Source organism: Uranotaenia lowii, chromosome 3 (genome assembly GCF_029784155.1).
Source record: "Uranotaenia lowii strain MFRU-FL chromosome 3, ASM2978415v1, whole genome shotgun sequence".
NCBI lineage: Eukaryota > Metazoa > Arthropoda > Insecta > Diptera > Culicidae > Uranotaenia > Uranotaenia lowii.
The window spans coordinates 359571453-359597229 of NC_073693.1; the positions used below are offsets into that span (position 1 = coordinate 359571453).

General features: G+C 33.1%; 1 protein-coding gene across 1 annotated transcript in view; it reads right to left on the minus strand.

Moving 5' to 3' along the window:
* LOC129753202 (activating transcription factor 3) overlaps positions 1-25777 on the minus strand; it is a 181470-nt gene that overhangs the window by 30151 nt on the left and 125542 nt on the right. Inside the window, exon 2 of the mRNA XM_055749001.1 lies at positions 11423-12732. Coding sequence (XP_055604976.1) covers positions 11423-11668 — 246 coding nt within the window. The 5' untranslated portion in view covers positions 11669-12732. The remainder of the gene's footprint in view (positions 1-11422; positions 12733-25777) is intronic.

A 25777-nucleotide genomic window follows, 5' to 3' on the forward strand; every position in this document is an offset into this window, starting at 1 on the left:
TTCGTATCGATGAAATATTTCATTTCTCATTTATTGTTCCCAACATCTCTTCAAACTCTCAGATATCTTCAAAAATACCCACCTCCTCGCTCGAAAACGCTTGAATAAGTTCCAACTGCCAATAATAATAATGAAATAGCCAAAATTGTTCAATTTTTTTGATTCGGAAGTTTGCACAAGCCTACTAACTACCATAGTTAGTAGGACATTAGTCACTTTGGCGTATAATCGTTAAAACAAAACTTTCGTTTTTACGCCGAAGTGACTAATGTGTTTTAAAAACTTATGTAGGCAAAATAAGGAATTGTAATCCGAAAGGCTTTATTTTAGATACATTTTAGAACAGATTGTACAGATTATATTTCGTTAAAAATCCTGGAGTAATGAATAATAAGCTAAAAGAGAAAATCGCTTTTATTGACGAAAACACAAAATGGTTTATTCGTCACTTCGTCATATCACGGCAGCAGAGTAGCATACTGGCTCGCCGTTCCTTCACTGAACCTCGAAAATATCCAAACTTGAGAACTTTCCCCGCCAACCCGAATGAAACTCCCTCCCTACAGGTTTGGCTATTGGAGGCATAACCCAAAGTTAAGCTCTTATAGGAGAACTCATCCCCCAAAATCTAATACCGCAATAAAATGGAAATCAAAATAAAAAAAATGACTGCAGGTACGGGAATCACACCCATACCTGCAATGGCTCTACGATTACCATCTCAGGATGCTAACCGCTCGACCACCGGAGAGTTGATGAGAGAGGCAGCTACATCATCGTATATGCGAGACTTTGTGCGAGTGAAGCGGGAATAAAAGTTATCCCCAAAAAAAAACAGTTCTTCGCGTTGAACTTACCCCCCAAACCTAAATCTGCCACGATGGAGGTAACAGAATCATATGAGCTTACAACAAAAACCCCCCCAAAAACAGTTCTCCGCTTGAAGGATAAGTTTGGCGTATTGGCAAGCTGTGATTTTTTTCACGAACTTAAGTTGTCAATCTTGAACTTAGGTTTGGCGGGTGGCAGTTCTCAAGTTTGGGTATTTTCGATTTTCAGTGTTGGAATGCAATTCGTAAAAAGGATTTACCACCTGGGTGCACCGGACATCTTAGCCGGTGGTTGTTTGGCTGGCTGGAGTTGGAAACAATGTAATGATTTTTTTTCTAATGCCGGTTTACATACTCACGCAGCGCTCGGTACATCATTTGACAATATCCTTGCTGGCTGATTGTTTCCATCCTGCTTTGTCTCGTGATATGATATGCGATATGTTTAGTAAGGTTTCTTTCACAATACCAGCGATGAGAAAGCTTGTAAGTGCCGGCCTGGCATAGAATCTTATGCCGATAATTTCACCTCCGAGGAAGATCATTATTGGAGTAGAGTCTGATTTGTGAGAGTACTAAGTTTAGGACTGAAATGAAATTCACTGATCAATCTTTTAGAAATTTGAAATGCTCAAACTCGTGTTGAGCTGCCAATCTTTTCTTAGAAACAAATATAAGTTTACAAACTGGACGTGAGGGAAACATCCATACATTCAAATAACCGCAATTGTTTTTCTTTGAAGGATTTTTATTATGGAAAAATGTTAAATTTCATTTGACGACAATCTCTTTTACAAATAAACTAACTTCAATATATGGAACTTATTGTAAAATTCTCTGGTAACAAATTTGTTAAAAACTGTTAGACAAGAATTAAGAAAAAAAAATTTCCAATCCTTTTTCGAACCTTTGTTCTTTATGTAAAATGTTAACTAAAATATTGGTCAATTTTCTGGCAGGCGTTTGCGTCACATTGTCGCATTTAGACAGTAATTGAGCAGCCAGTAAGCATAACTATCTATACCAAGAAAGTGAGTCCTAGAATGAAATTTACCCAATACGATTAACACAAGCGCCAACGAAGCAACAAAATGAAAATTATACGCGCCAAATTCTTCGAACGAACGAACGCATTTTTATTGAATCTCATAAAGCAATAAATTTTTATGTTCCATTCTCCCCGTACGGTCTAACCTATTTCCAGTGAAAACAGTGGTGTTGTTGTGTGGGTCTTTAATATGAACCTTTTTGTATTGCCGTTGTTCATGAACTTCGTGACTTTTTTTTAGAGAAGTTAAAATTAATTGGTAAAATATTCTGGAAATAAAAATTATTAAATAGGTAGTCGAAACGTAGTAAGTCATTTGAGTCCAGCTTTTGAAGGACTAAAAAAAAACAATCAAACCTCTTAAGGTGGTCGCTGATAAACAATAAAAACTCGACCTTTTTATTCCATATACCTACCTAAATATGACGAAAGAGTTAAGCTTGTAAAAAGTTGCAACTTTTGCACCGGTTCCATCCGGTCCAGCGAAGATAGCAGAGGTGGATTTATGCACGTTCCTAAGTACCTCAGAGCAACAAAGTCGCGCCAGGGCACTTCCATTTCTACGTGTTCTGGTACAATCGCCGCCATACATTAAAACATTTTATTGCCCCAACACGAAGATTCGCGATTCGGGCGAGACATGCCACAGGCCACAGCACAGCACTGCCGCACATGGAAGCTTCGATTCATTCAAACAATGTTGAATGCAGATCTCTCTGAGTGCGCGGGAGAGACGACTATGCATATCGTACACAAATGTCCATGGTCAGTCAGTGTGGTCCTCCCCCGCAAATTGAATGGAGGAGGGAAGGCCGGCTGGCACTTTTGGCAAAAAACGAGCGCCAGTCACACGTGCGTATTCGTATGTGTATTGTTGAATGGTTTAACATGGCTGGGAAGATTTACAGGGCCGAGTCGTTGATTCGTTTTTAAAGTCGGCTATCAGTTAAAAATATATAGCACTGTGCATTATACTGAGTCGATTTAGGGGCATTTTGTAATTTCCCAAAACGTGTTATAACTTTTTTACCTAATAACTTATAACTTTTTACCTAATAAGATACGAAATTACGATCTTCAACAAAGTTATTCAGCCTAGACTCTTCCTTAGAGAATTTATAAATTGGTACAAAAACCATTAGCGGGCTCGGTTCCACGGAAGAAACAAGAATGATGTTGATTATTCAGCACAAAATATTCAATTTTCCCAAACCAACCTAAAAGCCCAAATATACTCATATAAACTTTACTTAAAAATTCTGCAAAAAGTCATGGAGTAGTTTTGAACCAAAACGAAGCTTTTAAGGCACCAGGGTTTGAGAAATTTAAAAATACTCTGAATCAACTCAATCTACTGTGTATAGATTTGGGGGTTCAACCCCATCGCCCTAATTCACGCTATAATTGACCATTTTTGACTTCAGTACATATAACTTTGATTTCCTGTTCTCTCTGTGGCAATAGTCTTCAAATAAGTTGTAGAGAAAACAAATACCCAAAATTTACTGTGCGTAGCTTCTTGATTAAACATTTACAAACAAAGTAATGCCTCTATAAAATTGTGCCATGAATTCACTCAGTTTAAACAAAACAGCCTTGTGGACTGAATTCACGAAACAAAATTTCAAGTTATTCTGAACCATTCTTCAGAGCTTTCAAATTTAATGTACACTTTTAAAAGTGATTTATTGTTATTCTGCATTAACAGTTCTGAAAGTAACGAACTCTTTAAAAAAAATCAACCAAATTATGTTTAATTTGTAAAAATCCGACCATATGGAGACCATAAACAGCTTTCAGAACATATTTCTTTTAGACAATTCTACAAAAATCAAATTTTGTGACGTGAAATTTATTGTTTTTGTTATTAAATTTTAAATTTTTTTCATAAATCAAAGAGGTTCCATTTTTGTGACGTGAATTCACTCTTTTGCGTCTGATTATGATCGCTGTTTAGAAGAATTCCACTGGATATGAAAAAAAATATTTTTTTTCCACTCAATGAAGCATTATATGTTGGTTGGAATAAAATCAATCCATATTTTTTATTTAATTTTTTTTTGTGAAAATTGTCAAAATTTGCACTTTTTTCATCAAAAACTTTGATTTTCGAAACTATATAAAACATATTAAACACTATTTTTTCTTTTTATTTCGTTGGTTCTGTGTGATTTCAATTATTAAAATTAATGACGAGTTCGAGATTGTTTGATTCGCGAACGGATGAAATTCACTTGTGAGCTTTACAACCGCGTGGAGTGTGTTATATGCGTTTTTCATATTTTTTAAATAATTTGTATTTTTCGAATGTTGAAAAAAGGAAAATTAGGAAGTATCCTCAGTTTTTGTTTCGTACTCACATTCAAAGTTCATGTACTTAGTTCTTATGCTGGTTTCAAACCTAACAAACTTTCGAAACAGAATTGAAAAATTCATAATTCGAAATTTATATTTCAAATTAAGATTTACAAAACGGATTAGAAATCAATAATTGAAACGAGGAATCCAGATTGAGATCAAAAACTTTAAAATTTAAATTATAAATTCTGATTATGAAGCACATTTTTGTTCAAATTTATAATTTTTATTTGAAATTTTTATTAGGAGATCATATTGAAATTTGTAAATAGATTCAAAATTCAAATTTAGAAATTAAGGTTCAGAATTCAGATTTAGAATTAATATTCCAAACTCAGGATCAGATTCAGCTCGTAAACGAGTTTTACAATCAAGATAAAAATATCATGATGACTATTTTGTTGAGGAATTCGAACAGCAAAAGATCGCAGACTTATGTATAATATTTTTTTGTTGATATCTGAAAATCACAATTTTCATCGATGGAGGATATCTCTGAATTTTCTCAAGAGTTTTGTAGATTCAGCTTATTTGATTTAAGCATAGCATAAATATGTTTTTGGATTGAAGGCTTTCTTGAAAAAAGTTTTTCTATGCTCAAATCGAATAAGCAAATTGAGCAAATTCAAAAATTTTAAACACCGATGAAAGTAATTTCCCTGTTTTGTTACTTTAGGCTTAGTCAAATAAATTAAGCTTAGAATATAAAAGATTTTATAATGTACATTAAAGTGCCCCAAATGACCCGACATTTGAAAAAGTTATGCGCTGCAGGCTTAAATTGATCCTAGGCCTAGTACAAGGTCTCATGCCAAATTTAAACCAGATCAGATCACGGGAAGGGGTCACTCAACGAGCCTAAAGTTTGTATGGGATTTTGAGACATTTTATTCGGAAGGAACATGAAAATCCAGTTTTTCATGAATAACTTTGGTCCCCTTCGGCCGATTTCTTTTGAAAACGGTTTTTCTTAAAGCCAAAACTATGACAAATATTTCATCCGAAGAATGCATTTTTGCAATGCAAATTTTGAACCAAATATCTTATGCGATTTTTTCCGAGAAATCTAATGAAGGCGGTTTGAGCCACCGCACGGATTGGAAAATGGAGTTATGGCTGTTTTTTCCTTAATTTCCCAAAACTTTTCAAATAGTTCAGAAAAAGTATATTCGAACTTAAAACTTTGAACAAAATGGGACGTATCTTGTGTCATTTCTTCTGAGGAATCCAACAAAGCCTATTGAGGCTACCGCACGTATTGGAAACAGAAGTTATGGCTGTTTTACCCTCAATTTCCTCACATGTTTGAATAAATTCAGAAAATTGAAGGTAAAACAGCCATAACTCCTGTTTCCAATTCGTGCGGTTGCTGTAATAGGTTTCGTTGGAATCCTAGAAAAAAGTCACACAAGAAACGTCCCATTTGGTCAAAAAATTTCAAGTCCGAATATGCTTTTTTGGTACCTACTATTTGAAAAATGTTTGGAAATTGAGGGTAAAACAGCCATAACTCATGTTTTCAATCCGTGCGGTGGCTCAAATAGGCTTCGTTGGATTTTTCGGAAAAAAATCACATAAGATACGTCCCGTTTTATTCAAAAATTTCAAGTCCGAACATGTGTTTTCTGAAATAATTGAAAAATTTAGAGGAATCGAGGGTAAAAACAGACATTTTCCGAAGTATACGGTAACTCGAACAGCCTTTATTGAATTTTGCGGAAAAAATCGCATAAGATAAGTCTCGGTTGGTTCAAAATTTCCAAGTTCGAATATGCTTTTTCTGACTATTTGAAAAATGTAAGGGACATGAGGGTAAAACAGCCATAACTTCAGTTTCTCATGCGTCCGGTAGCTCAAAAAGGCTTCGTTGAATTCATCGGAAGAAATCACACAAGATACGTCTCATTTTCTTCAAATTTTTGAGTCCGAACATACTTTTTCTGAACTATTTGAAAAATGTTGAGAAATGGAGGGTAAAATAGCCATAACTCCAGTTTCCAATCCGTGCGGTGGATTCCACGGAAAAAATCACACAAAACACGTCCCATTTGGTTCCAAATTTTCAAGTCCGAACGTGCTTTTTCTGAACAATTTGAAAAGTGTAAGGGAATTGAGGGTAAAACATCCATAACTCAATTTTCCAAAGCTTGCGATGGCTCAAACAGCCTCCGTTGGACTCCTCAGAAAAAAAATTTTATATGAAATTAATTTGCGGCTGTATCGGTGAGGGTTAAAGAGTTGAAAATGAAAGACGGATAGAAGATCAGAAGAAAATTCTAAGGTGGTGAAAAGAGTATGTGGTCAAGCTTCTATTTCAAATGCTCTTCGCTCTTTTCACCACCTTAGAATTTTCTTCTGATCTTCTATCTTCTATAATTTCATAAAACAAATTCACGGTGATTTCTCCTCTTAAATAAGAAATTTTTATTATTGTTCAAAACTAAATAAGTTTTTTTACTGGATCGTTTACAAAATATAGAAGAATTAGGGGTTAAAAAGGCACTATGACTCCGTTCGTTAGCTCGTGCGGCGTCTGAAACGTTTTGTTTTGTTTAGAAGGGAACATATTGAATTTCTTCGTGATTTATACACTTTTTCGCCATTGTGAAATGTTTGAGATTTTTTTCCAAGAAATGATCAGTGACCAAAACCCCCTCCATGAGGCTGTTCTTCCTACGGCTCTGGCACCGAGAGGTTTTCAGTTTAAAAAAAAATTTGAGATCAGTTTGATGTTGGGAAGTAGTCGATTTTTCACTATTTCCAAAAAAAAAGATCGACATAGAATGACGTAAATTAAAAATGTAAAAAATTAAAAATATTTGAAAAATACTGAAAATTACACAAAATTAAAATTCCTTCTATTATCATGGCAAAAGATAAATAAAAAAAAAATTAAAATCAAACCACTTAAATTGAAAACTACCTGAAATAGCACAAGTGATAAAAAAGTGCAAGCTGTCCAAATGAATGATAAAAGAAAAAAAAAGATAAAAATATCAGAAATGACAAAAAAGAAGAAAATTTTGTAATAAAACTAAGGAATAAATGATGAATAAGATTATAACTACTGAAGTTGCCACACATGACAAAAATTAAAAAAAAAACCAAAAAGTCGTTTTGGCATTTGATTTATTTTTATAAATGTTTTCACTTTTTTCATTTCATATTTGTTATTTTTGCTTTTTTTATGTCATGATTATCATTTTTATGGCATTTTTGTCATTGTTTTTTTTTTCTTATTATTTTCCTTTTTTGTCATTATTGTCGTTTTTTGTGATCGTTGTCGTTTTCATTTAGACATTTTTCAGCTTTAGCTGTTTTTGAGATTTCTGTCGTTTTTGTGAATTTTTTCGTTTTAGGCATTTTTGTCACTGATGACATTTTTTGCGCCTTGTTGATGTAAAATATTTCTATTAAATTTTTTTTCAGTTTTGCAGGGCTAGAAGTTGGTCACTTTTTAGTAACTTTGTCACTTTTTTCAGGCTGGTCACTCAGAAGTTACTTTTTTTGAAATTTGGTCCCTAAAATCACTATTTTGTATATAATTTCCTTACAACTGAGCTTTTTTTCTAAACTTTTTCTACTCATTATTAAAAACATTATATTGTTTCACGACAACACATTTTTTGAACATAATTTTTTCTAGAAAATCTTTCTAATGATTGATATGTGAATCATGCAATAAAGTGTGCAGTGTTGTTCTATTTTTGTAAGTAAATTCTCTTTGAGTAAGTTTTAAATTTGAAAAATTATATTCTACCTTGAAGATTAGTCTCGTAAATTATTTAGTCTTTTTTGTGTTATAATCATCTTAAGTCAATTTTTTCGCCAAGCTTCTGTAATTGTCAATCTTCTGTCAACATTTCGTCCTTTATCTTTTTTCAAACCTCTATCATTGTTTTGTCACTTTTTCATAAGGACCTCCCAATTTTTAATTTCGTGACTCATGAAATGAAATTTCTATAAATGTAAATCTAAGAAGAGAAATCACCGGGAATTTGTTTTTAGAAATTAATTTGCGGCTTTATCGGTGAGGGTTAAAGAGTTGAAATGAAAGACGGATAGAAGATCAGAAGAAAATTCTAAGGTGGTGAAAAGAGCGAAGAGCATTTGAAATAGGAGCTTGACCACATAGGCCCAATAGAGGAGGCACTACGTTTTTCGATACAGTTAATTATGGATGGTTCGACCGCTCTTCGCTCTTTTCACCACCTTAGAATTTTCTTCTGATCTTCTATCCGTCTTTCATTTCAATTCTTTAACCCTATCCGTTAAGCCGCAAATTAATTTTATAATATAAATGTAAATCTTATCGCAATTTCAAGTAAATTCTTTAAACTTTTCGTTAAACATGTACTGATTTTTTATTTACATTTGTAGATCTCTCACATATAACAATTTTGTTGAAAATTTTGGTTTCCGTAAATTTATTTCGAATTGTTATTTTTTTTCAATATAATTTTAGACTTTTTCAACTGTTTTAGTAACATTGAAAAAATTCTGATGGTGTATACACTATACAATGAATTTTCAAAATTTTGGGTTTTTTTTAAAAGAAAATGGATAAACTCGAAGTTCTTGTCGGGCTTAGTTATCCTAGTCTTAACAGTACGATCTTTTGGTTACCTCCCATTGTTTCTTTAGAACTTTAGAATTCTGCGGTCGCTATTCTTAAATTATCTAAGCTCATTTAAAATGTTCCTCTTTTGTCCAACATATTGCTTTTCTAAAAGTGAGACCAAGAGCCTTCCAAAAAACGTTTTTCAATTAACAGAATTGTCTCCAAGCGTTTTGTTTTTGTTTTTAATGTCATTTTTTAGTTAGTTTTCGTCTTGATCTGGTCACTAATTTTACCTTAATTTCACTTCAAAGTAACTATTTTGCCCTACTTTTTTACCGCATGGTCGCTTCTAGCCCTGGTTTTGCGCTTTTGGTCATTTTTGTCGTTTTGGTCATTTTCGTCATTATCGTCGTTTACGTCGATTTAATCGTTTTTGTTGTTTTTTTCCATTTTGGTGATTTTTGACGTTTTGCAATTTATGTCATTTTTTTTTTGTTTTTGTCATTCTGTCATTTTCGTCATTTTTGTCACTATTGTCGTTTTGTCGGTATTTTCTCGGTGTCGTTATTTTTGTCATTTTGTTATTGTCCTCATTTACATTTTGACATTTTTGTCATTATTCTCGTTTTTGTTTTTTTTAAGATTTTTGTCGTTTTTGTCATTTCTTTATTGTCGTTTAAGTAATTTTTGTCATTTTGATCGTATTTTGTCATCTCTCTCATTATTCATTATTCATCTTTCAATAAAGAAATCTTAGAACTGGTCCGTTGTTTTATCAATAAACAAAAAAATGTACGGTCCTATGGTGCTACCCAAATGGACATGTAGCAATACGCAGTTTTTCAGGCGAATTCTCGGGCTGGAATATGGGGCTATCAGTTCCACAAATTTTCTAACCTTTAAGCATATATTGTGAAAAGGGCAGGTGTGCGTTGTATACTGTCACTTCCTTGAAAAATGCATTATTAGGGTATGAAACGTCGATTGAAATATTCACAAATTTACCAGGCAATCCCTATGTTTTCAACACCTCTTCAAAAATAATAAATTGTCAGTTAAGTCTCTCTAGCGATTACAGCTTTTGTGATAATATGTGCACTAGACTAGTTCACTTTTCGGCTTTTTTCGCAGATCAAAGCCGGACTTATATGGGTTGTTCCTCCTGCATTTTCAAGTATTTCTGCCAATTTTGAGATCATTTGAACTAATCTCTGTTCTGCGCAACGAGTTTTCGTGAAAAAAGTCGATTTTTCTTGAAAATATTCTTATGAGAGTTCTAGCAAGCCACTGTTATTATAATATGGTCATTTTATGTTGCATGGTGGTTGATATTTTAACCATTTCTATGAATCTGTTCTAGATAATCGTTCAAAACAAACCGAAAAAATTTAAAAAATCATAAACTACCAACTTGTACAGAAAATTTACTTACAAGTTGAGAGTTAAAAATCTGTAGTAAATCAGAAAAAAATATGTTTCACAAAATCTTTTTTTGTAAAGCTAGCCCTTTTTATTACCTTTCTATTGATATAATAAATATACAAATTGGTTGTATAGCGATCAAATTATTTAAAGATGTTTGCAACAAATTTGATTTGATAAAATATTTTTCATTCAAGTTTGCTCCACACCAACTTGTGCACAAGAAAGGATATTTTATTCAATCAAGTACCCCATGACGGGGCCAGGAGTAAAAAAAAGCGCGCGCTTTGATCAAGTTGTAAGCAAGTCCTCTTGATGCCACGTTTTTCATGTTGCATGCAGCTAAAACTTGAATAGGAACACAACTATGATTTAAAAACTGATGCATAAATATTTTAATAACTTTGCTCCTATTCTTGCGATAATTACATTTTAAGCATCAAATGAATGGTAATAAACAGGACTATCTTAATAAAAAAAGATTTTGTGAAACAGATTTGTTTCAGATTTACTACAGATTTTTCACTCTCAACTTGTAAGTAAAATTTATGTACAAGTTGGTAGTTTATGATTTTTTTAAATTTTTTCGGTTTGTTTTGAACGATTATCTAGAACAGATTCATAAAAATGGTTATAATATCAACCACTATGCATCATAAAATTATCGTTTAATATTAACAGTGGCTTGCTAGAACTCTCATAAGAATATTTTCAAGAAAAATGGTCTTTTTTCACGAAAACTCATTGCGCAGAACAGAGTTTAGTTCAAACGATCTCAAATTTGGCAGAAATACTTGAAAATGCATGAGGAACAACCCATATGAGTCCGGCTTTGATCTGCGAAAAAAACCGAAAAGTGAACTAGTCTAATGTGCACACATATCAGTTGGGATCTTTCTATTCATAAAACTCCCCGGGGCGAGAAGAGCAATTCGTAGAACTCGGTGTAAATAGGTACCCTTTTAGATCAAATTAATTGTTTTATTAGTATTGGGGGGACGAGTGAACCGCTCACAGAGTACGTTAACATTTTTGCTTCGATTTTTTTTTCCTTGGGACGTTATTGAGGGATCTTCTCAATCGAAAGTAGTTCACGTGTTTTATGAAAGTACCCTTTTTAGTCCAACAGAGCTCGTCGTCGTCGTCGTCGTCGTCGTCGTCGTCGAACAAACAAGTCAGACGTGACATAAATTAATTTCTCACCTGTGTCACACTGGAGTTAATGGTGCCACCACACGTGGATTGTCCATTGTTGTTGTTGTTGTTGTTGTTAATGATGATGCTGTTGTTACTACTGCTGGTGTTGCTGGTCACTGGGAACGAATATTCCAGGGGATTTGTCATGGCCATCAGCGAGTTGAGAATTTCCGGTGTCCTGGGCGTGGTGCAGACGCCTCCATCGATGCCCAAAAGAGGCGGCACCGTCAGGCTGAGGTTGGAGTTGAACATGTTGGGTCTTCTTGTTGTTTGCGGGGGGTAATATTAAATTTTATAGCACGTGGTGTGGTGCACTTTTAGTGCTTTTGCCCTTTTCTGTGCTGACTTTCACTCGCGGTTTACTTCTTCCCCTTCCCGTATCGAATTTCTCGTACGAAAAACTACACACTAGCTCACACTCACAGAAACGAGAAAGGACTCTTTTTTTTTACTGCCGTGTTTAATTTTAGCAACACGCAACGTAACTTTTACGTTGATTAAAAAGGCGATTACTTTTAAAATTAACAACAAAAATATATATAATCACAGATTGAATTATTCGTCGAACGCTTTCGAGGGATTTTTTTTTAATTCTTCGTCGTCGTCGTCGTCGTCGTAGTTTTGTTTCGTTTGGCGATGCTTCCCGACAAATCGAAAAAGGCGAGTCGTTTTGGTTACTTTTTAAATAGTAGGATTAAATAGAAATAATCAAAAATTAAAAAAAAAAATCAGCCGTTTAATACGATTCACTTTTCAAGCTTGGTTCCCCTTTGCTTCTTGTAAGATTGGATTGAGATTGTGTGTATATTTAACACAATAGGGGGTTAAAATCACAATGTAGCACAAATCCTGGTTCTGTTTCTTCAGGTTTCTTCTTACTTTGGTCGGCCAGTATTCTCGGTTGATACCGTCGAGAATGGGGAACTTTTTGTTTCTTCGTTTTTTTTTCGCAATGGCGGCGCCGCAAATACAAGGTCAAAGTTTAATGGCGGACTGCACTTTTCGGTTTGTTGCCGCTAACTAGTGATACTCTCCGGATTCTGCCTTCGATGGTGATGCCGCTGCGTCTCCTGGCATCAACCAATTCTGCTGCTTCGAGGTGGCCCCGATTACTTGGAATAATTTATGCGTTTGTTTTGCACTGCGACGACTTGTGCAGATACTAGTAGAGTTTGATTTTGGTTTCTCGTCGCTACTCGGAGATGATGATGATGATGCTGAGGGCAACTTCCAGACACGCGTGAAATCGCACACACAGGGTATTAGAAACTTTCCGGAACGAGTCCACTTCTTGCAGACGAGAAGCCTCCTGGAACCTGCAATGGAGGACAAAGTAACAAGTGTTAAAAGTTAGATTCATTCATTGAAACGCTTTAAAAATTATAAAAAAAGACAGTAGGTGTGTACAATTTAAGACTCTTTTTGAGAAAAATAATTATTGGGACACTTTCCGATATTAAAACAATTATATGTCAAATTTGTTAACACTTAAACTGACTTAAAGAAAATAAACGTTGATACGATTGTTGACTTCTTTGAGACGATTAGGTCAATTTTGTAATAATTTTCAAACAACTCTAAACTGTTTCGAGATAGTTATATAACAGTCCTTTTTAACAATTTTGGAAATAGTTTTAGACTGCTTTTCTTTCAACAACTTTGAGGAAATGAAAAAGATGTTATGAGAAATTGTTAGGGCATTTTGGAAAAAATCTTTAGACAGTTTGAAGATAAGTTCTAAAAAGTTTATTTAACTTTAATAATTGTGAGATATACCTAATGGAAAATATTCAAATGTAAATCAGAGTAATTCAGGTTCATGAAATTTTGAAGAAATTTTACGACATTTCTAAATATTTTAGAACAAATGTAACACAATTCTGGGACAAGTTAAAGACAATTAAAAAAAAAAAATATGAGCTTTTTTGAAAAATATCTCTGAAATTGAATTATTTTGTTAAATTTTGAGACAATTGGAGGATATTTTTAAAGAACACTTAATCGATTCCGATTTAGTTTTTCAACAATTGAACTCTGTCTGAAGACCATTAAAGTTTTTTTTCTAGTTATTTATTGACCACTTTCAGACATTTTTCACAGTTTTCACAGAATTTTGAGCCAATTTACAAAAGTTTTTGAGGCACTGTGGAAATGTTGAAACAACATTCAATCTTCCTTTTTCTTAAATTTGGAATTAAAAATGTGATACAATATTGTCACAATTTGAAAAAAAAATGTTAAGAACATTTTTAAAACAATGTAAAGATGCATTTCTTGACCTAGCAGATTTTTGTGCTTAAATCGGTCAACTGGAAGATGTCGTTCATAGGCATTCTATCGAATCTGTAAAAAAAACACATTTTTTCGGCTTTAACTTGAACAATTGGATTGTTTTTCAATTTTGGGTAAATTTTTTTTCAAATGATTCAGTAAAATTGTTTTGAAGACCACAAATGTCTATGAGCTACCAAAAAAAGTTCAATAAAGATATACCTTGTGGTTTTTAACCGATTTTGGCTCAAACTTCAGCTAAAGACACCTCAATTCGGCACCCAATTGTCTGGTAGCTTAAATCAACTTATGGTCTTCAAAACATTTGTGTCGAATAAGGTTGCCAGAATTTTTTCAGAATTTATCGGGGCCGAACAAATCCCGGGCTATTTGATCTAAAATCCTTGCAAAATTCTGACCAAATTCAAAATTGTCGACCAAAAATCCAGGCAAATTTGATCAAAACCCAGGAAATACTCAAAAATGATGCATGATGCATCATGAGCTGATTTTTAATCGTATTTTAGGCTTTCAAAAAACCTTTCATGATTATTTTTGTAAGATTTACTCAAAAAATAATAAATAAATCAAATAAAAAATTGCATAAATTAAAAAAATTGCAACACAATTTGTTTTGTTTGTTTGATTTGGCAAATAAAGTGAATGAATAAAACCCAGGAAAATCGGGGCTTTTTCAATAAAATCCGTTGTTTAATTCGAAATGTTATAGAGTCGAAAAATCATATCAGAAGAGATTCACATTAGAACTTATGCATCATTTCGTTAAATGATCCCTTAAAGTTGACCGAATTAGCTCAAAACTGTCATGGGGTATTCTGCTACAACAAGAAACAATTTGAGTTCGCAATTCGGGTTAGGAATTTTAACACAATATTCACACAAATTTAAGACCATTTCAAGATAGATATATTCAAAGGTGAACATATTAAAATGCATTTTAAGATAATTTTAAAGCATTTTGAAGAATTTCAATAAAATGAAACAAACAATTCAAGAAATATTCCGACAACTTTGGTATAATTTCCTCAAAATTGTCTTAAAACCATTTATTTTGTTTTTGATTTTATATCTTTAAATTTTGAAAAAATCTTATAAATTAAACAAATTTCTTATTTTTTACAACAGATCTAACAAAAGTTTATAATAATTTTGATGAAAACTTGAAAACAATTTTTTGAGCCATTTCCGATCATCATTTTGAGATCAATAATTGTAGTAATTCAGCAGATGTTTTTAGATACATTTTCAGCTAAGTTTTTTTTTTAATGTTACGATTTTGTAACCTTTGATATCTTTAAAATTTCAAACAATTTGACAAATTTTACAAAAAAATATTTTTCACAAATTTCGTTTTGTTTTTGATATTTTGGACAAATTTAACAATTTTTAAATTTTTGTATTTTTATATTTCAAGGATTTTATTATTGTCCTTTTATTATGACTTATCATTTTTTGTTATTTTCGTACTTGTCTAAATTTTTGCCATTTATGGTCATTTTTGTCCGTTCATGTCATTTTGGACATATGAAGTAGGCGTTGATCAATTCGGAGCCCACACGTTTTTTTCCTCCCCTTGTGAATTTTGTTTTAAATTTTTTCATGCGAAAAGTATACATAAACTTAGAAAAGATAGCATCTATTTACACTACAAAGTTGACCCTTGATGTGTTTACTAGTTGAAGACGGAAAAAGTGAAATATCAAGCGAAGAAAGTGGTGTCCGGAGATTTGAACTTCCATATTCAGAGAGCCATTTCTTTTTAAATTTACACTCTTGGTAACATTTCGTGAAGATAATGTATGTGATGATGATGTGATGAAGATGTGTCAAACCAAAACTTGGTGTATGTTTGCTATCGTGTGGAGAAGAAGAAAAGAAAAAATCGAAAAAATTCTTAAAACCTGGATTGGGGAAAATAAAATATTTTGATACATTTTTGAGACAGGTTTTTAAATTTCGGAACCAATTTTAAGGCTATTTCGAAAAATTTTAAAATGTTATGATTCAATGATCCAGTTCACAAGTTAGTTGGCCTTTAGTTACTTTACTGTTATATTTCAATTTTCATATTTTTTTCCTACTTGTTTTGCATTTTCATGAATTCCAAAATTTAGTAGGTTCCTAATTTTTCTCAATTTTATTTTCGTTTGAGTTTTTTATCATTTTTAACTGTTGGTCGTTTAGGTCGACACACTTTTAGAAAGTATAAACATTTTTTAATGTCGATTTTGAGACAATTTTAGACAGTATTTAAAAAATTTTGGAATCAATTTCAAGTCTTATAATTTTTGCATTTTCATAGTTTTCCAAATTATTATAAGCTGTTTTAATTTTCTCATTTTTGTCAATGTTTTCAATATAGTTAGTATTTTCATAATTTTTGATGAACCTCATTGTAAAAAAGTCCTAAATAAAAAAATATATTTTTTTTTAAATCATTGTTTTACGTCGTTTTTGCCATTCTCTTTTTTCTAATTTTAGACATTTTTGTTTTTATTTTTTTTTTCTTTTTTTCATTTTTTTCATTTTAATAATTTTTGCCATTTTTGTCATTTCTGTCAAGTTGGTTATTTATGTATTTTATTCATTTCTGTCATTTTTTTTCAGTTTCAACATTATATTAATTTTTGCATTTATTTTTTTTTGTTCGTTTACAAATTGGTTAAATTTGTCATTGAAATTGATTTTTTTAAATTTCAGTTTTTGTATGATTTTTGGGTTCACTTTATTGAAAAATTACTTCAAGATGTCTTATAAACATTCAGATGGTTAACAAGAAGTTTGTGATTTATTTTATAAGGCAACTCTGACACATTTCATAGAAAGCCACAGTCCCAGAAAGTAGATTTTTGACCTATATTTATTGTTAAATAATCTTGAAGTTTGATGCTTTTTCAAGTCATTTGCATTAAAATTCACATTTCGATTCCCCCAATTTCCATTAGTCTCCCGAAAGGTGATTTTCGAGTGACAAAAATCGAAACTTTGAGCATCCCTTTGAGGTCCCTTAAAAGCAAGCCCGATTGAGCTGAAATTTGGCACAGTGTAAGGCCGGTTTTTGAAATTCGGCACGATATTTTTGCTTTCACCGTAATGAACAGTTTTCTAAAATGTGAAATGTTTAGCACTTACACAATTTGAAAAATTTTAACTATAACGTTATTTTAACCAAATTGAATAAAAATATCAGATAATCTGGATCGGCTATTCTTTTTTTTTTTTTTAATTTTGACAAATTTATTTATTTTTACATCCTTGAATTCTGGTCACTTCTAGTTATTTTTATCATTTTGACGTCTTAGTCATTTTTTTCAGTGATAAATATACGAATCTGAATCTGTGGAAGAAGTAGGCGATGGTTTGTTGGTATCGCAAGTGTTTTTTTCGCTCCGTCGCGGTGGAAATTCAATTTTTGAATTTTTTAGTAGTTTCTCATTGTGAAATTGTGATTTTTTCTTGAACAAATGGATGATGCATAGTGATCAATAATTGCATGTTTCATTGTTTGTGCTCGACCCGATTCTCCGTTGATTTCGTCCACACTTCCAGCAGGTAACATCGTTGAATGATTCGCTACATGAGGAAACACACTTGTTACTTCAGCAATTGGTGAGTTCATTCCATTCATTCATTTATTCTGAACTGATGTTGCAATCCGGGAGTTTCTACCTGAGAATTTTCAGGAGCCTACAAAATTTGATCATTCTGAAAAACTGTTTATTAATTTATGAAGAGCCGAGAGTTGATGCCCCGCAATTTGCGGGGAGTGCAGAGGAGTTTTTTTTATCTCTTTCAATCTTCTTTTTCAACTTGAGAAGTACAGCGTCGGAAACATTTTCGGGTCTCATTTATAAAAATGTATTGGATTATCATAATGGATCTTAATATTATGATTTGATAACAAGTGGCTGGAAGAAAACTAAGATGCGCATAAGAATTACGTCAGGAATCGTCGTAAAATAAGGGGATTCTTCCGAATATGTTGTGCCTTGGAACCCGACAGTTTGTTTATGTGTTCGTTTTATAAATCATATTCCAGGTTGAAATTTCCGATATTGACAAAAGTTTTGTATGCTATAGTTCAATTGGCGCTTAGTTTTTGAATTTTTTTTTCGTTATGGTTCATATCCACGACGACATCAATTTAAAAATTTTTTTTTTTTAATTTGGTTTTTTTTCATTTTCGTTATGTTTATAATTTTTCCATTAAAATTTTTTGCGTCTTTGGGATTTCGTCATTTTTATCATTTTTGACCATTTTATATTTCGAACAATTTTAATTTTTTTAAAAATAATTTGACAATTTTTTACAATTTAGTCTTTTTATCAAATTCATCATTCCTACTGTTAAAAAAAAACAAAATTTTGACAATTCGGACAGTTAGGAAAATTGGGACAATTTGTCAATTTTGGCAATTTTAAAAATTCGTACAACTGACAGTGGGTCTTCACTTGCAAGGGAGCGGCCGGCGCCGTTATTTATGTCTGGGGCAAAGGCAGATTGGCGCATTTAGATAAGGCCGCTAATCAAGGTTGCCGAAAAAAAAATCTGTGTTTTTGAGAAAAAAAACCTGATTTCCAGAGATTCCTTTAATTTCATTGAAAATTCATGATAAATTGGATCTTTTTTACATTTGAGTTGGGTAAAATGAATTTAAATATCAATTAATAATATCAATAAAATTTGTTGATTAATTCTGATAACTATTGTATAAAAATCACGACAAGGACGTAAACAGATGATGGATGCCATAAGCGCAGGACATGTACATTACGTAGTTCTAATAAGCTTGAAACTCAACTTAATTGACAACTTGAAGACTGGTACCAACCTGGGATATAAATTTACTTAAAAAACCCGTAATAAAAATCAAATGACATTCATCTATTCCTCTCTGAATCACCAAAGCCGAGCGATGTAATTCAAATTCAGACACGTATGTGTAGGGACATATTCCACCCACCCACATCGGTGAATTGCATCTCATCAAACTTCCACCAGATTACATGGGTCATCATAGAAATCCTACTAAATTTAAGCTTAAACCACTTGTCAGTTAAACGACTTTTAGCGGCCTGGTAGTGGCGATCATAAATCCATGATAAGGGCACTCGTTTTGCATTTGAATAGCTGCGACAAACAAAATAGCTAACTGGTAGAAGAGAATAAGTATTTATTTCAAAACTGAAATGTGACTGCTGCCATAATACAACTAAATAATGGTGTATTTATATTGGAATAGGTGATTCACGGATTTCATAACGATCTATTTCATAAAATTAAAATAATAAAGTGAAATATTTATTGGTCACTTTCATCCCCCCATACTGTAACAGTATTTCTGCATCTAAAAGAAGCTTGCTTTTATGAAAGTTACACATTTCTAAAGTCCCACTGGCGAATGGATTTTTTTTTAAATTATTCAACTAGATATTTGCTTCTCGAGAAGTTCAACGACTTTTGTGGACCACTTTAGGTGTTGGTGTGGGTGGACTGCTGATCGAAAAAGCACGTACCTAGTGCGATTGCACTTTTTCTTTGCTTCCTTGTCTTCGAATTCGCCACTGGTACCTACTACTTAATAAGTAGAAGGCGCCTTTCAAGGGTTAAGAAATTTATGTCCTCCGATCTTGTTTGCTGCACAAAATTATAGATTGAACCAACTTTGTTGAATCGCAAATCAAATTAGGCCTTTCGAATTAAGATTAAGAAATTAGATTCAAAATTCAGGTACAGAACTTAAATACAAAATTTTTCGCGTAAAATCTTTCTTTTGGATTTCTGTTAAAAAAGCAATCAATATTTCAAGGTTAAGAAATATCAAACCGACTCAAAATGCATCAACATGTTCACTTCCTTAAAAACTAGGAAAAAAATTGGCAAAAAAACTGCACCAAATGCTCACGAGAAGTGCAGCAATAAAATCACGATTAATTGCCCATCGATCGATACCATTAAAATGCCATACAAGTTTAGTAGTTCGGCAGATTGGATCGGAAACAAATTTCCACCCGCACCCTCGGGGAACATTTTAAACGTTTTTTTTTCTCTTCTACTCTATGCGGTCTGGTCTGGTCTGAATCTGCGGTTGACACGCGGCGGCTGCTCTTAAACTGATTTTATCGCGCGTCATTCATTTGGAGCTTTTAACAACAGATGACAAAACAAAACTCGAGCTAGAGCTCCGCCTGGCCCGGATCGGATTTATCGATCGCCGTACTGCCAGACCGGACTGAAATTGTATACTTTTAACGATCGCCAATTTTTAAAACGATCACTTTGGGGTGGGCATATTTGGTTGACAAAATTGACCATTCCCCAGGCTGCTAATTGTAACAAATGATTCATCAACGGACATTCGGCTGATTTGTTTTACGGTAAAGATTCTAAGTCTTAGCCTAGCTCGGGTTGGGTTGCTAGTTTGAAAAATATTTGTTCGATCGATGAATTCTTACACTCTTAACTTTAGAAAAGTGGCTTAGGAAGTTCATAAAGTCAATTCAAATAATCTAACCGCATTCGTATTTTGTAAATGTCAAACCATTCCGTCTCCTAAAGGTAGACCTAGTTATAACAACACGATCAAACGCTGTTGAGTGGTCAATAAAATCAAAACAAATTACCTTCCCAATGAACTCGGACTCAGAGTGGATTCCTGCTAAAAGAAGGAGAAGACTCAAGCAAGGCGACAGTTATGGGACTAAATATTTCCACTGTACGCCTTTCCCTCAGCCAGAGCCAGAGCCAGAGGTCGTAAAATAGCGAAACCGGGAAAGATTAATATGAAAATCCAGACTATTCTTTACTTTTTCGTATGGTGCCTGTCTTGGTTTCGGTCAAACGCAGCCATATTGTACTTTCCATGCTATTCACGAACACAGTGGAAAATGTCTTGGCCAGGCTGAGTTTATTGCCGAAAATTAATAATGATAATTGACGTCTTATGGCCATACTGACACGTCTTCTGGGGTAAAATTGAGAAGACAGAACATCAGTCTTAAGATGTCTTCCTTTGACGTAGTCACATGTTCATAACGACGACTTTTCGTGAGATTTTATAAAAATTACACTAAGAAGTTGGTAAGATATTATTTCTGATTAGAATCGTTGAAATCTAAAATCAATCAAGACATGTGAAAAACTGATAAAAACCTTTCAAATGACAAAAATGTAAAAAATAACGATATAAATGACATAAAATACACAAAAAAGACAAAAAAATTAAACAAGTGAAAATCATGACAAAAATTGAACAAGTGAAAATCATGACAAAAATGACAAAAATGACAAATATGACAAAAATGACAAAAATGACAAAAATGACAAAAATGACAAAAATGACAAAAATGACAAAAATGACAAAAATGACAAAAATGACAAAAATGACAAAAATGACAAAAATGACAAAAATGACAAAAATGACAAAAATGACAAAAATGACAAAAATGACAAAAATGACAAAAATGACAAAAATGACAAAAATGACAAAAATGACAAAAATGACAAAAATGACAAAAATGACAAAAATGACAAAAATGACAAAAATGACAAAAATGACAAAAATGACAAAAATGACAAAAATGACAAAAATGACAAAAATGACAAAAATGACAAAAATGACAAAAATGACAAAAATGACAAAAATGACAAAAATGACAAAAATGACAAAAATGACAAAAATGACAAAAATGACAAAAATGACAAAAATGACAAAAATGACAAAAATGACAAAAATGACAAAAATGACAAAAATGACAAAAATGACAAAAATGACAAAAATGACAAAAATGACAAAAATGACAAAAATGACAAAAATGACAAAAATGACAAAAATGACAAAAATGACAAAAATGACAAAAATGACAAAAATGACAAAAATGACAAAAATGACAAAAATGACAAAAATGACAAAAATGACAAAAATGACAAAAATGACAAAAATGACAAAAATGACAAAAATGACAAAAATGACAAAAATGACAAAAATGACAAAAATGACAAAAATGACAAAAATGACAAAAATGACAAAGATGACAAAAATGACAAAAATGACAAAAATGACGAAAATGACAAAAATGACAAAAATGACAAAAATGACAAAAATGACAAAAATGACAAAAATGACAAAAATGACAAAAATGACAAAAATGACAAAAATGACAAAAATGACAAAAATGACAAAAATGACAAAAATGACAAAAATGACAAAAATGACAAAAATGACAAAAATGACAAAAATGACAAAAATGACAAAAATGACAAAAATGACAAAGATGACAAAAATGACAAAAATGACAAAAATGACGAAAATGACAAAAATGACAAAAATGACAAAAATGACAAAAATGACAAAAATGACAAAAATGACAAAAATGACAAAAATGACAAAAATGACAAAAATGACAAAAATGACAAAAATGACAAAAATGACAAAAATGACAAAAATGACAAAAATGACAAAAATGACAAAAATGACAAAAATGACAAAAATGACAAAAATGACAAAAATGACAAAAATGACAAAAATGACAAAAATGACAAAAATGACAAAAATGACAAAAATGACAAAAATGACAAAAATGACAAAAATGACAAAAATGACAAAAATGACAAAAATGACAAAAATGACAAAAATGACAAAAATGACAAAAATGACAAAAATGACAAAAATGACAAAAATGACAAAAATGACAAAAATGACAAAAATGACAAAAATGACAAAAATGACAAAAATGACATAAATGAAAAAAATGAAAAAATTGACAAAAATGACATAAATGACAGAAATTACAAAAATTATAAAAATGACAAAAATGACAAAAATGACAAAAATGACAAAAATGACAAAAATGACAAAAATGACAAAAATGACAAAAATGACAAAAATGACAAAAATGACAAAAATGACAAAAACTACAAAAATGACAAAAATGACAAAGATGACAAAAATGGCAAAAATGACAAAAATGACAAAAATGACAAAAATGACAAAAATGACAAAAATGACCAAAATGACAAAAATTACATAATGACTACGTAAAGCCTCTGAATGCTTCTCAAACATCTGGTTTCAAGAAAATATTTTTTGAGACCTTACACAGGTTAGATAAGGCGAAAAGAAGAATTGAAAATATCTCGGAAACCACTCAAAATTTCCATTTCCTGCGTAAGCCTTAAAAATAAGTGCCATATTTTACATATTTTGTGGTTCCACCGACCACCAACAACGGAAGGCCGTGAGAGTTCTCGCACTCTCTCTCTCTCTCGTCGATCCAGCGATTAAAAGTAGGCAGGAAGATCAAGCAGGAACACCTCCGCAATTGCTCCGAGGTTCTAAAGGCCTAGGCTGTGCCATATGGTCACTACTGGGGGATTGGAGTCGGCAAATATTACTTTATAGCATATAAATGTGACGCCTCGCGCCGGCCGGTTAGCCATCGAACAAGTTAATAAGAAGCTCCCTTCGGGTGGAGGTGTGAGTGCGCGCTCAGCATTAAAAAAGTTGAGTAGGACCTCGATCGCGAGCAAATGTAACCCCCCTTGGGGAACCGCCTACGAGTCATGAACTGACTTCTTCACCACCTGCTGCCGACGACGTCGGCCAACCGCGAGTCCAATCGTGCCCACGACTCAATGAAGCTCCCTTCCCTCATATCGATCTGAAGATCGCCACTTGGCAATAATAGAGCCGCGATTGGGTGGGTGGGTCCGCTGTAAGGTAGTCACTCTATTGATCCGGACTTCGGTCGGAGTCAATGGTATCGTAAATTAGTGGTGTGTGGAATACCTAACAATAATGGTGCCGGGTTCGACACCTCTCAACGCACGCCTCAAACGCATCGAATCGGAACGAAGTCGTTGCCGGCATAGTCAATGAAGCGCGATGATTATTGCACACTGAACAGTCGACCGTTTGATGATGATTAATTGTGCATTTGACATATTTTTTAGTATATTTTATGAAGGGTTTTACTTGCTGCCATGTCACGCATTGTGAACTGCACACAGAAAGTGACCATTGGCAACGACATGTTTTTAAAATATATTTTTCTACTCCATTGATTTTGATCAAACGATTCACGCCATTGTTACAGACATCTTCACGCCTTCGCCCTGGGGCCACCACATGTGGCTGCGTTCTTTTGTTTTCAACTGTTTTTGCACGTTGAACTAAACGAACCATTCGGAGCAAAGTAGGCACTTGCAATTTAGCACTTGTAATTAGCCATCGAGGGACTGTTAAACTTCTTCACTTTGGACTAACCTCAATTCGAGGTTTTATTTTTGAGTTACAGAACCGGTTGTTGCTCGCTGTATAGCTGTAAATGTCCTCGTCGTGCTGTCGCTGAGCACACAAAAGCCGGACATGATTCGCCGAAAATGGGAATCGGTTGTGGGTGCGACATCGACCCGTGGTGAGCGCTTCTCCGTCGTGTAGCTGCTGTTGTGAGCTAAACTTAAGGTGACACCGGTCCCTCTCTTCGTCCATTTGTTGTTTGTTGGTCGTCGGGATCGTGGAGGAAACAGTCGGAGGAGGAGGCTGAACTCAAAATATGCAAACTAATGACCCTGCCGCCACACAACAACTCAGAGTTCGTTTCTCTGCGTCCGCGATTGTGGGTTGTTGACTCTTCGAAGAGTTGGACGATGGGTAGGAAGACCAGCTGAGCACCTTCTAGGTTGGTACCCCATATCTTTATTTATGGCCATAAAATTGTTATTTTTGCGAGTAGTCGGCCCGGCAGCAGGGAGTGACCCGAAAATGCATGTAGGTACGCAAGTACGCAGGTTTCCAAAAAAAGAAAAAACTTGGTCAGCTGAAACCCAACGACAAGCAAGCAGATGGCCAACAGATTACAATCAACTTAACCTCCTTTCTCGATTATTGGAGTGCACTTTTCTCTTCAATTTTCCCGGTCACCGGAACCCTTCAAAATGTGCGTTTTTTTGTCCGCTGTTCACAGGACGCAGCCTTTTCGTGTCATTTTCAAAGGTGATCATTGAGTGAAAATGAATGTTTCAGGAGACAAAATTGTAAAATTTGTCAATATTGTTGAATCTATTAAAATGTCCATGAATTAGATAACAGTAAGAATTCTTAAAATAATAAAATTGGCATAATTTGGTCAAAATTGGTCAACCACAACCAGAGTTGCCAACTGATTTTAAAAAAAGACTTTCAAAAATGTCTGGAAAACTTTGAATAGCAAACTCTGAATCAGGGGGCTCTTTGTTTTTGGTCGCCAGATTCAATGTTGCAGAAAGACTCTAAATGTATAAAAATCAAATATTGATGGCACGATCAATGCCAGTGCTTATATTGTTCTGCTTAGTTCTTTGTCTCAAATGTTTCTTCGGTGCGTTTTCCATTTCTAATATCATCAAAAAAAAATTTCAATTCACTATTCCTGCCGTATTAGCCCTGGAGATTTTTGAATTTTGATAGTTTTGTAGGACTATTTATGTCCAAATCCAAAAGTCTGGAACTGTCTGGAAGAAATGTCAAAAGTCTGAGCTTCTATGATGGTCCAGTTACAGAGACTATATGACCAACGATTCCGTTTATACTCCGTAGAGTTAACAATCATTTATAATCCGTAGGGTTATTACACTGTTAGAATTGTCCAACTATTTGAAATTTATTGAAAAATTACAACAATATTAAAACTGTCAAAACGTTTAAAGATGTCAAGATTTTCAAAAACGTCAACATTGCCAATATTTTCAAGAATGTAAAAATTATCCAAATTGCGGAAGAAAATATTGTTGAAGTTGTCATAAGTCCAGATAAAAAAATTGTATTGACAAAATTAACATTTTATACTAAATTGAAAAATTGACAAAATTGACAAACCTGACAAAGTTGACAAAATTGACAAAGCTGACAAAGTTGACAAAGTTGACAAAATTAACAAAATTGACAAAATTGACAAAATTGACAAAATTGACAAAATTGACAAAATTGACAAAATTGACAAAATTGACAAAATTGACAAAATTGACAAAATTGACAAAATTGACAAAATTGACAAAATTGACAAAATTGACAAAATTGACAAAATTGACAA